Genomic DNA, 12,980 nt, shown 5'->3' on the forward strand with positions numbered 1-12,980 from the left:
TCCTGTTGGATTCCTATTCTATTGAGAAGCGTGCGTGCTTTTGTTTCCTTAGGAATGGAAAACTCTCTTTTCTATTTTGGTGGAATTGATGGACCAAGAATATCACTGCCTTTATGATCTCTAGTTGATGAAATTTATGGGGAAATTCTTTGTTACCTAGTACATGGTCAATTTTTATTACTGTGTAATGGACTTTTGAGAGAATGTTTATGGTTTGACATATAGGCACTATAATTATATGTATTTTCCCTACCCTTAATTAATTGCTGACTGCTTGAAAAGGGCATGTCAAAATTTTTCATTCATGATTTTATAGTTTTATCAAATATCTTGCATTTCTATCAGATTTAGATATTTTATATAGCATCAATTGATGCATAGTTACCTATTGTATATCCATGGTTGATAGTGCATTTTACTAATATGAAATATCCATTTTTGTCACATTGACTAGGTGTTTTTTGTCACATTGAGTGGGGATTTTTTGTAGTTTTTTTTTTTTTTTTTAACTCCTGGCATGTTTTGGGATATAATATTAGCATGTAACATTGCTTTCTTTTTATTCATACTTGATTGGGATGTCTTTGCCCAGCGTCTTTCAGTCTTTATGTCTTATTTCCTCTTATGTGTCTCTTTAAATATCATGTAGCTGGATTTTTGTGTTTATTGATTTAAGAATACATTTATTTGTTAATTTACCAGGAGGATTTAATTATTTTCCTTTATGGTGATCTGTTTTGTTGGTCTTTATAATATTTAGAGATTGAATTTACTGCATAATAGGCTATCTAAATATCTGTGGCTTAAGCAAACAAACGGGAGTTCTGTTAGTAAGAAAAGGGAGAGTGGGTGTTGGATAAACAACTAAAACCTTTGTAACGTATTTGTTCCTTACTGGGGAGGCAAAATGACATGGTGATTGAGAATTTTGAAAGATGTGAACTTAAAACATTGGCTTCTGCACTTCATCTTGAGCAGATTAATTTTTCCCAAACTGAACTTCTTTCATATAATGTGAATCAGATCAGATCAGATCAGTCGCTCAGTCATGTCCCACTCTTTGTGACCCCATGAATCGAAGCACGCCAGGCCTCCCTGTCCATCAACAACTCCCGGAGTTCACCTAGACTCACGTCCATCGAGTCAGTGATGCCATCCAGCCATCTCATCCCCCTTCTCCTCCTGCCCCCAATCCCTCCCAGCATCAGAGTCTTTTCCAATGAGTCAACTCTTCACATGAGGTGGCCAAAGTACTGGAGTTTCAGCTTTAGCATCATTCCTTCCAAAGAAATCCCAGGGTTGATCTCCTTCAGAATGGACTGGTTGGATCTCCTTGCAGTCCAAGGGACTCTCAAGAGTCTTCTCCAACACCACAGTTCAAAAGCATCAATTCTTCAGCACTCAGCCTTCTTCACAGTCCAACTCTCACATCCATACATGACCACAGGAAAAACCATAGCCTTGACTATAAACTTCCTTAAAATGCTGCAGGGAGTATTGTAAACCCTTCATTCAGTTAAGTTCAGTTGCTCAGTCGTGTCTGACTCTGCGACCCCATGAACTGCAGCACACCAGGCTTCCCCGTCCATCATCAACTCCAGGAGTTTCCCAAACTCATGTCCATTGAGTTGGTGATGCCATCCAACCATTTCATCCTCTGTCGTCCCCTTCTCCTCCTGCCTCTGATCTTTCCCAGCATCAAGGTCGTGGGTGTACTAAATACTGACAATTGGATGATATCTACATTCCTTATTTGTTGAGGTGAGTGAAATTTGCTCAGTCGTATCCAATTCTGCGACCCCATGGACTATACAGTCCATGGAATTCTCTAGGCCAGAATGCTGGAGTAGGTAGCCTGTCCCTTCTCCAGTGGATGTTAGTGACCCAGGAATCAAACCGGGGTCTCCTGCATTGCAGGTGGATTTTTTACCAACTGGTCCTCATTTGTTGGTTTTTATTAATTTTATTTCTTTTGCATTTTGGGGGTAATATGAATGGCATTTATTTTAAAAGTCAAATTTTTCCAAAACTTAATTAGAAGAGTACTACTGTTTTTCGGAGAAGGCAATGGCACCCCACTCCAGTACTCTTGCCTGGAAAATCCCATGGATGGAAGAGCCTGGTAGGCTGCAGTCCATGGGGTCGCTAAGAGTCAGACACGACTGAGTGACTTCACTTTCACTTTTCACTTTCATGCATTGGAGAAGCAAATAGCAACCCACTCCAGTGTTATTGCCTGGAGAATCCCAGGGATGGAGGAGCCTGGTGGGCTTCCGTCTATGGGGTCGCACAGAGTCGGACACGACTGAAGCAACTTAGCAGCAGCAGTACTGTTTTTATAATTTTGCAAATGTCTTTACTGTCTGGTCTAGTTCAAGACAGCTAGAATCTTAAATTTGTTTCTACAGGCAGTATGTTGTTTTGAAACATGCCAAGAAAACCCAGCTTCATGTAGGTCTGTAGTTAGAAAATAAATGCTGCTGCTGCTGCTAAGTCGCTTCAGTCGTGTCCGACTCTGTGCGACCCCATGGATCACAGCCCACCAGGCTCCCCTGTCCCTGGGATTCTCCAGGCAAGAACACTGCAGTGGGTTGCCATTTCCTTCTCCAAAACATGAAAGTGAAAAGTGAAAGTGAAGTTGCTCAGTCATGTCCGACTTAGCGACCCCATGGACTGCAGCCCACCAGGCTCCTCCATCCATGGGGATCTCCAGGCAAGAGTACTGGAGTGGGGTGCCATTAAATGATCTCACAGATTTCCTTTGAGAAGCCTTTGGGATCCCTGGAGCTGAGTCCTCACATCACACTTTGATAGTATGCCGAGGTCCAGCCCCGGCTGATCCAGGGTATTCGAAGGGGAGACGGCGTCGGCGACTATTTATTTATTTATTTATCAAAGATATAAAGAATAATAGAATGAGGATAGCTCAGTAGGAATTCAGTGGAGAAAAGAAGCTGAGTAGCTTGGTTTACGCAGAAAATCAATATAACCTGTGACACCAGGTTAGCTCTGACCACGGAGGCCGCAGGCACCCTCTCGAATAGCGGATGGTGCCCCACCTTAGACACCTTCTCGAGTGGGTCTTAGAAGCCCAGGCAAATAAATGGTCGCAGAGGATATCCGCACTCCAGATGGAGACTCAGCTGGAAGTTAAGGGGAAGAATGACATGGGGAGACCAAGCATTGGTGAGCAAGGCCCGTAGCTTTATTTTCAACAGGGGCTTTTATACGCTAAGTTACACATAGAGGATAATAGGGGATGCAAAGTCAGCAGTCTTTGATCCTTATCAAAAACTAGGGTTTCTATCCTGCAAATTTATCGTATACAAATGGTTTAGGTGATTTACATCATCTTCTGGTCAGAAGGCCTATTAACATTTTATGACTCTTGACAAAGACTTATCCACAAAGACTTATTTTCTCTAAGAGTAATTATTTTAAGGTTTGGCGCCATCTTCCGAAGATAAAATTGCATTCCTATAGGGCGGATGTGTAATGGGTTTACAACAAAGGAAAGAATTTATTACCTTAAGGGTCTAAAATTACTAACACCAAGGCCACTGCTTATTTTTTCTACATACCAACTGTATTAATTAATACACATTCAAGGATACAATTCAGGGGATGTGAAAACTTGGCAACAAGCATTGGCTCATCAATGAAATCTTTTACTAGTTTTATTCTGACAGTTTCTAACTCTCTGAGAGGCTCTAAGCTATTTGAATATCTTAAGCTTCCCGTGCCTCTCGAAGCTGGGAGACTGTAAACAATCGTGTGCATAGCTGTAGGAGTCCGGGTAAACTTGTCAGGCGAGTTAGAGAGCTATCTGAGGGGTTTGGATTTAAACACTCCTAATGCCCAGGAACTTTATTAATTGGAGCTGTAAGTTAACTCTTTGACAGAGAGAGCGAGATGGTGGTGGGGGACAGCCCCCAGTAAAGTCAGAGGTGAGAGCACAAAGCAATAAAGTAGGCAGACTCTGGTTTTTTGGGGGTAGATGCTCGAGAATATCCAGGGGGACTCCTGAGGCTCGATCCCGCCTTTGCGTATGCCGAGCCTCCTTCCTCATGACCTTTGTCACGAGTGGAATGTCTCTCGCCGGCTCCCGGCAATAGTATGTGGAAGGAATGTGCAGTTTGGGACCAGAGAGGGCAGAGGGCTTTACCTAGCTCTGGGCTCATCCCCTGCCTCGTTCCCCCAGAGGCCTGTGTTTGCCTGGCAGCATTAGCTCCTGGCCTGTGAGCTCTGAATCCATCAGCCTACGGCATCAAGGGGAGCCACTGGTGCGTCTCCACCCTCCCAGGTGAAGCGGCTTAGACTACAGTGTTGCAACTGGCCTGACCATGTTGTAAGTGGCCATGGAACAGCAAACAGACCCACTATTAGTATTCCCATGACAGACTTCTGGATTTCAGCTACCTGTTCTGCCTATCTGTTTTGGATGTGGTTGTTGGTTTAAACCCCTCTCAGTGTTAGTGACAAGCCTCTAGCAGTTGGGCTGAATTAATTCTGGTTAAGTCAATACACAAGTGGCCTCGTGAGTGTTGAAATTGTTATTGTTGTTGTTGCTTTGTCGCTAAGTCGTGTCTAACTCTTTTGCAACTCCATGGACTGTAGCCCACCAGGCTCTTCTGTCCATGGGATTTCCCTGGCAAGATTATTGGAGTGGGTTGCCATTTCCTTCTTCGTCTTTTGCATCTTTTGACTTGGGTTTTTCCATTTTTAATAGAATATCATAAGCATTTCAGTAAATGAAGTTCAGAACAAACTCCCCACCTATATTTCTCTCCAATCATACCTCTGCGTGTTTTATATCTGTATACTGCTCTCCCATGAGACTATTGGCACATTTTTCCTCCACACCACCCCTCTTTCCTTCCTGAAATTGTTGAATTAATCTGAACATTCAGTTCCAGATTGCTACTGTTTTTTAGGGGCTTTGTTTTGTTTTGTTTTTGGCTTTTAGCATTGTACAACTCATAAGATTTCCTTCTTAATATTTTCTTTAGAGTTAAAAATTCCATTAATTTTACCTGTTTTATTAGGCATCACTTTTCTTACGTAACTTATTTTAACTTTCTATTTTTTTTTTTCTTGAGTACTTGCCATATTCATTTGCAAGGGAAACTGTAGGTGTGTACTTTCTGAATTCTTGGATGTCCAAGAATTCTTTTCTGTTGCTCTCAGAAGTAAACTATAATTTGGTTGGGTTTAGAATTCTTGGCTTATAATCCTTTTCCCTAAAATCTCTGGAAGTGCTGTTCCAAAGTGTCCTGGCTCCTTAAGGATACTTGCTAGATGCATGTCCTTGCTTCTGGTCTCTGAATCCCCCCTCTCTCCTCTGCTTTGGCATGTGAGGCTAGTGCTCAGCAGCCACAGGTCCCTTGTCAGCTCCCTTGTGCTCTAGAGTGGGGGGAGGAACTGCTCCTGTGTTTTGCGTCTGTTTTTTTTCAGCCTCACTTCATCAAAGTTTTTTCACTCCAGCAGCCATGTCTGGTTTCCATTTCCAGTTTTTGCCAACACTGCTGGAACCAAAGCTCAGTAGCCAATCCAGGACGCCTCCGCCCAAGTCTGAAGCCCACCTCCAAAGGGCACCTCTTTTAAGATGCTAAATACTGAGAATCCTGACCTTTCTTTGTTGATCTCCCAGCACCCGGGGGTACAGCTTCTTGCAATACTGCCTGTGTTACCCCATGTTCCTCTGCCTTTCCAATCCTCCAGTACTGTTTCACAGATTTTTAGAATTTCACCGGAACACTAATGGGAATTCTGAAATGTCTGATTATATATTCTGTGTTCACTCTTTCCCTGGAAGTTATGTAGTCTGTTTTGTCAGCCTGATCTTCCTGTTTTCTTATCCTTTCTATGTAATTGTCAATTTTCTGTTGTCTGCTCATTTTCACAAAGGAAGATCTAGGGTTTTTTTTTTTTTTTTTTTTCTTTTTTCTTTTTTCTCCAATTTTATTTTATTTTTAAACTTTACATAATTGTATTAGTTTTGCCAAATATCAAAGTGAATCCGCCACAGGTATACATGTGATCTAGGGTTTTCATAGCGCCCCTTGTCAACTGCATTGGCGGCTGTTTGTATTCTGAAGACACCCATAACCATCCACCAGCTGAACAGGGGTTTTAAGCCCCACTGGGGTTTCCCAGGTGGTTCAGTGGTAAAGAATCTGCCTGCCAGTGCAGGAGATACAGGAGACATGGGTTCGATCCCTGGGTCGGGAAGATCCCTTGGAGAAGGAAATGGCAACCCACTCCAGTATTCTTGCCTGAAAAACCCCATGGACAGAGGAGCCTGGTGGGCTACAGTCCTTGGGGTCTCAGAGAGTTGAACTGAGCATGCACACACGCAGGTAGAAATCAAAGCCCAGATGGAGGGCTTCCCACCTCTCCCAGCCAGCCAGCACTTCCAGACTCTGCTCCTTCAACCCAAGGGAAATTCCTAAGTCTTCTCAGAATATCTCCCATTTTCACCTGAACAGCCTTCACAAGCTGTTAGCTCCCAGAGCCTTACTCTGCTTTGGTACACATTTTGTTGTTTGTTACACATAATTTCTGGATCATCCTTTTTACATTTACATCCTTTTTACTTTTTACATGAAGTTGATGTTCTTCTTGAATAAAGCTAAAATTTCCCTCTTTTATTTATTTTTTTGTTAATTCCTATGTTGTGGATTGCTGTAAATATATGGCCTTGCCACCATATTTCTGGAGACTTGTCAATACATGATTTACACATAAATAATCACTTATGGAATTTAGCCTTGGAGAAAAATATGTAATTATATGTAAGGAGAAGGAAAAATATTTCATGAAAACTATTAATAATGATTAATCTACTGATATATATATATATATATATATATATATATATATTATATATATTCACCCCCAACATATTTTCCTGAACTTCAGACTACATTTGCAACTGAATATCTCCATGAGACCCACTAACTTAGTGATGTCTCCATTGATTCATGATTCAGATGTTAGAACTGACAGTAAAAGTTGAGACCCCAAGAAAAATAGATGTCAGTAACTCCCAGTAAGCTACAGCTTCTGCCACTTACAAAGCAGTTGAAAGAAAACCATTTGAAAGTCTTAGCATCTTGACCAATCCCATGTAAATCAGGGTAAATTGGGAATTGGAGGGAGCTCTTATTGTGGCGGGGTGGTGGTTGGGGCGGGGGGGGGAGGGCATGGGACTTTCCTCTCCTGGCAAGTGATAGACCACTTAGAAAGATCAGATTGCATCTCTTAGAACTTTGGGGATGCAGAAGCTGAGTCTGGTTCATTGGTGAAGAGAGATGGCCACCCTGAAGACAATCGGTCCTTAAGGAAAGCCTCATGCCCCCCGCCCCAACCACCACCCCACCACAATAAGAGCTCCCTCCAATTTCCAATTTACTGATCACCTCCTCTTGGCAGAGAACTCAAATTCTGGTTCTGGTCTGGTCTGATTTCTGGTAGGGCCGAGTTCCAGTCCTCCCTTCTCTGGAGTCCCAGAGAAAAGTCCCATAACGCCTGGGTATCTGCAGGTGGCAGGAGACGTCTGTAAGGCCACCCCTTTCAGCACCCCCCCACCCCCCGCCTCCTCCTCCTTCTTCTTTCAACTTGGCTTCCTTTCCTCTCTTGAAATGTTTGATGTTAGTACTTGGATCTGAAGTTCTGTGTCTCTATAGGAGGTTTTCTGAGAGACTGTATTCTTGTATTTAAGGGCTTCCTTGGTGGTGCAGAGGTTAAAGCGTCTGCCTGCAATGTGGGAGACCTAGGTTCAATCCCTGGGTCAGGAAGATCCCCTGGAGATGGAAATGGCAACCACTCCAGTATTCTTGCCTGGAGAATCCCATGGATGGAGGAGCTTGGTGGGCTACAGTCCACGGGTCGCAAAGAGTCGGACACGACTGAGCGACTTCACTTTCCTTTCACTTTCACTTTTCTAGTGTTTCTTGGGGCACAGGGTGCTCGAGCTGGTCCCTGGGCCAGACACGGGTCACGGGGGAGAGTCTTCTGGAACCTGTCCAAGTAGGCCTCTGGAGGGAGGAGTCCCAGCAGAATCAGGAGTGGGAAGTGCACTGAGAAAGGAGTTGTGAGCAGCCAGCGAGAGAAGATGCTTCCACTCAGCGCAGGAGAACCGCAGTGGGGACACTTAGCTTTAAATATTATCTAGATGGCAGCCAGTCTGCCCCCTCACCTTGCACTTCTGATCTTTTCAATTGCTCTCCTTTCTTTTCCTAGCACGCATCTTCTCACATATCACCTAAGGTACATGTTAATTACTTCATTGTCCAGACCCTGAGCTCCATAGGGCAGGGATCTTTGTGTATATTTGTGACAGATATATCCCAATCCCCAGAATGATTCTTGGGGCATGAGAGGTACGAAACAAATAGCTGTTGAATAGGAATAGAAATTAAAACGGGATCTCTACAAACAATGAATCAACCCAGGAAAGCAAACTAACACCTCCCTTGCCTGGAGAGCCCAAGGGTGAGAGCCTAGTGATCTAACACCAGCCAGGTCCAACATTTCTGGCTGTTACCTGTCCTACCTCCCCTTTCGATTCACTGCCTGACACTGATCATGAATCTCAAGTCTCTAGAGGCCAGAGGCAGCCTAGTCACTAGGCTGGTGCTGCTACTGCGGCTAAGTCGCTTCAGTCGTGTCCGACTCTGTGCCACCCCATAGACAGTAGCCCACCAGGCTCCCCCGTCCCTGGGACTCTCCAGGCAAGAACACTGGAGTGGGTTGCCATTTCCTTCTCCAATGCATGAAAGTGAAAATTGAAAGTGAAGTCGTTCAGTCGTGTCCGACTCTTCACGACCCCACGGACTGTAGCCTACCAGGCTCCTCCATCCATGGGATTTTCTAGGCAAGTCCTGGGGTGGGTTGCCATCGCCTTCAACTAAAAAACAAAAAAGCTTAACAGAGAAAAGACATTGACCACTTTTCAAATACAGGTAGCCTGTCCAAGAGGCACCTGAGTTGGAGGGGAGTGAAGCTTTAATTGTAAATAAAATTCTGAGTTTTACACTGGACTGAACATATTTTTTTTAATGTTTGGAAACTAGAACTAACTGATTGTGTATAATTGATCTAAAAAATCACGGAGGCTGCAAAAGATTTCATCCAAATGCACTGAAGATTCTGAATGGGTAGATTTCTCATTGCACTCCACAAGTTCTTATTTTACAGACTGGATACATTGGCAAGTTCAAGCACTTGTTCTTCTCTTCTCACTTTATAGCACATTCTCTCCTGTCAAGAGTCTGATCGTCCTTTAGAGGGGCAGGTTTGGGACTGTTTCTTCTCCACCATCACTGGCAATTCAAATTCAGAGTCTGTATGCCATGGCCCTCATTTTCTAGCGTGTAATAAAGTGAATAACACATATTAAGCACTATAAATGTTTGGTGAATGCGTGAGTGAACGATAGGACTTCCAGAGCTCAGAAAACCTTAGAAGCAGCAGAAAGGACCAATTGTTTATTCTGAACTGTGTGAAAGTTAAAATTAAGGAAGTTATGGGAGGATACAGGTTCATTTATTGATTATAGTAAAGGTCCAGTCAGTTTTTATTTAAATTTGTCATTTATTTAATTTTTTTTATTGTTGTAAAATTCACATAACATAAAACATATGCTCCTAGCCATACTCAGCTGGAAAGCTCAGTGGCACTAAGTATAGTCACATTGTTGTGACTCTCACCATCATCTGTCTCCCAAATTTCACCTTCCTAAACTGAAACTCTGTCCCCATTGAACACTAACTCCCCATCCCCCCCGCCCACCCCTCTCCCAGCACCTACCAATGTACTTTCTGACTCTATAAATTCAACTTCTCCAGGCATGTCATACAGGTGGACTCAAACAGCATTTGTCTGAACCAATCCATTTTTCTTGAATGAATGAATGAATGTTTGAAAAAATGGCCACAGATATATAAGGAAGGGAAAAAGGGAAAACATAATTTTGTTGGTATGTTTATTCATCTATGTTCATGTTAACAAAACGGATCTGTACATCTCTCTCTCTCTCTTTTTTTTTTTTCCAGGTTATCCTTGTCTTTGTCCTAAGCATCGGGTCTCTTATAATCTATTTCATCAACTCTACTGAGTGAGTAAATTTCCCCAGTCTTGTCTGCTTATATCAGTAGGCTGCCAGCTAATTTGGAATTTTCTCTCAGGAATAATGTTTAATATACTTTCACAGATACTCACACACAGAAGCTCATAAAAAAGGATAAGTGTTTCGTTTCCCCCAGAAAGTACTAAACCCAGCTCCACACACACATACACACACACACACAAATGCATGCGTTTCCTCTGTATCCTGTCATTCTGCACTGCTAGAAGCTGGGGTGCTGTGCATAAGACTGTTTTAGTTTCTGGGACTACAAGCCTCTAGCTGTTACCTCTCCTTTGGATCCTCTATGTGGGCCATACAGCCTTTGGGCTCCTTAGGTGTTGACGCAGAAGTTCGGTAGGCATTTCAGCGTTTCTCATAGATTTCAGACAAGTTTGTATGGTCTTGAGAAAATTCTAGCCCTCGTCAGGGACATAGGAGCACATTATCCTGTGTTCTTCCCTGCAGGCACTCCCCTCACTTCTGCCACAGTCAGGACAGCCTCTGGGACACAGCCCAACAGAGTCTGAACTCCATGCTGATCCTCTGGGAACTGCACTGGGCTCCAGCTAAAGTAAAACGAGATTAGAGGGCCACACGAGTCAGGCAACTTCAGAGATCTTACAGAAACTAGTCATCTTTGCTTCGTGAATTCCTTACTGATCTATTAGGAACGTTTTCTTGGAATTTGGTTCAGATCAGTTCATTTGACCTGGAGTAGCTCTCTCTCAGAAGTATACTGAAGCCAAAATGTCCTGGCTGGGTAGATGGTCTTGCAAACCTTAAAAAGCCATGTAAGCCATGTGCCGCTCAATCCCATTGATAAAGTGGAAATGTAACCAACAAACCCTATGAAAAGAAGAGCAGGTAATTCTGTTTTTCTCAGCTCCATTCATAGTGCGGTGGTTTTGTTCATGCAGACCTCTGCTCCCAAGAGAAAAGTAATTTCCTCGAGATGTGCACATAAGAGTCTGGGTTGACCATTCATGGTAAATAAATAGAAAATTGCCCACCTATTCTCTATTGTGTCCTCTGTAGTCACAGCTTTTAAAATGTCCATCTTTATAAACTGTCCTTGTTTCTTTTCTAGCCCAGTAAGAAGCTGTTCTTCATACAAAGACAGAACCATCCCGATTGATTTGACCTTCAACGCTTTCTTTAGTTTCTATTTTGGGCTGAGAGTAAGTACCTATACCTATCGAATGTTGGAGTAAACAGAGGCGCTCACTGGCATGTCCAGAAGAGATCTGTGTGATACTAGGAGATGCCTTCCTCAGACAATCTGCCTCGGCTCTCAGGCTCTACAGCCAGAGGGTCTGGGTCCTGAATTGTCAAAGTTATAATGAGACCCCAAAACTCTCTCCTGCGCTTGAGCCTGTAAACCAGGCCAACAATGTCAGCATGAGTGGAAAGGATTCCTTTAGAAAATATCATCGTCCTGTCATCCTGAATTTTTCTCACTGGCTTCCCACCTGCCACCGAGTAAGAGCAACTAGTAATCACAAAATAGCAGAACCTGGGTAAGAAGCCTCTGAAATTGTCATCTGCTCCACTGATGGCTTCTGTGCCATATAACTCCATAAAAGACTCTGTGCTTTTAACTTTGTTGCATTCATATATTCAGTAGTTCTCTCATTCCACAAGCAATTTTTGAGGGCCCACCCTAGATCTAGATTTTAGATTTATCTATTCCATGTTTTAGAGAGATGTGTATGTATATATACATATATATGTACACACACTCTCACATATGTGCATATATACGTGCAAACATGTGTACACATATATGTGTATAAATATGCATGTATTTTTAAGGATATATATGTATTTCTATGACCTCGCTTCAAAATTTATTCAACCGCAATAGCCATCACAATCTTATTTTTATAGCAGATCCTCCCTTCTGGAAGTGCTTCCTTTCTTAATCTAAATAGGGAAATTCATAAACACAGCCTTGGCCAGCCGAACTTGTAGACCTTTTCTATTGAAGACCACACATAAATATACATTATCTGTTGTGTGTCTGTGCTCAGTCAGTCATGTCCGACTCTTTGCGACCCCATCAATTGTAGCTCACCAGGCTCCGCTGTCAGAATTTTCCAGGCAAGAATACTGGAGTGGGTTGCCATTTCCTCCTCCAGGGGAATCTTCCTAACCTTGGGATCAAACTTGCATCTCTTGCCTCTTCTGCACCCACAGGCAGATTCTTCACCACTATGTCACCTATATAGTTATATAAATACATATAAGTGTATATGCATATATATATATATATATATAATGTATGTATGTGATACAATGAGTTCAGGGCTTCAGTTAATGAATGAAAAGTACCTGGAAAAAGCCACTTTAGTGTTCACTGTAAAATTCTTGAGGGTAACAGAATTCAGGGTCTTGTGCTTTTATTTCATAGTTTCTGGCAGCAGATGACAAGGTCAAGTTCTGGTTGGAGATGAATTCGATTGTAGACATCTTTACCATCCCACCCACCTTTATTTCTTATTACTTGAAGAGTAACTGGCTAGGTAAGTGAATTGTGGGAGTTAGAAGCAATTTCCAAAAAAATTAAAAAAAAACCCTCAACATTCATTCCGAAGTATTCTTTATTTACTTTCAAAGCCTGTGTGCACTCAGTTGCTCAGTCATGTCTGACTCTGCGACCATATGGACTGTAGCCCGCCAGGCTCCTCTGTCCATGGGATTCTCCAGGCAAGAATACTGGAGTGGGTTGTCATGCCCTCCTCCAGGGGATCTCCCTGCCCCAGGGACCGAACCCTCATCTCTTGCATCTTCTACATTGGCAGGTGGATTCTTTACTACTGCGCCACCTAGGAAGCCCCCATTTAAAGCC

The 12,980-nt window shown here is 42.9% G+C and overlaps 1 protein-coding gene across 3 annotated transcripts in view; it reads left to right on the forward strand.

The window, feature by feature from the left end:
- Positions 1-12,980, forward strand: part of KCNU1 (potassium calcium-activated channel subfamily U member 1) — a 148,062-nt gene that overhangs the window by 8,911 nt on the left and 126,171 nt on the right. For all 3 annotated transcript variants that reach the window (XR_009493070.1, XM_059882238.1, NM_001163249.1), the window contains exons 3-5: positions 10,059-10,120; positions 11,220-11,310; positions 12,543-12,654. Coding sequence is in view for 2 of the 3 variants with exons in the window: in XM_059882238.1 (XP_059738221.1) it covers positions 10,059-10,120; positions 11,220-11,310; positions 12,543-12,654 (265 nt within the window). In the remaining variant the exon portion in view is untranslated. The remainder of the gene's footprint in view (positions 1-10,058; positions 10,121-11,219; positions 11,311-12,542; positions 12,655-12,980) is intronic.

This window comes from Bos taurus, chromosome 27 (assembly GCF_002263795.3).
Source record: "Bos taurus isolate L1 Dominette 01449 registration number 42190680 breed Hereford chromosome 27, ARS-UCD2.0, whole genome shotgun sequence".
In the NCBI taxonomy this organism is placed as follows: Eukaryota; Metazoa; Chordata; class Mammalia; order Artiodactyla; family Bovidae; genus Bos; species Bos taurus.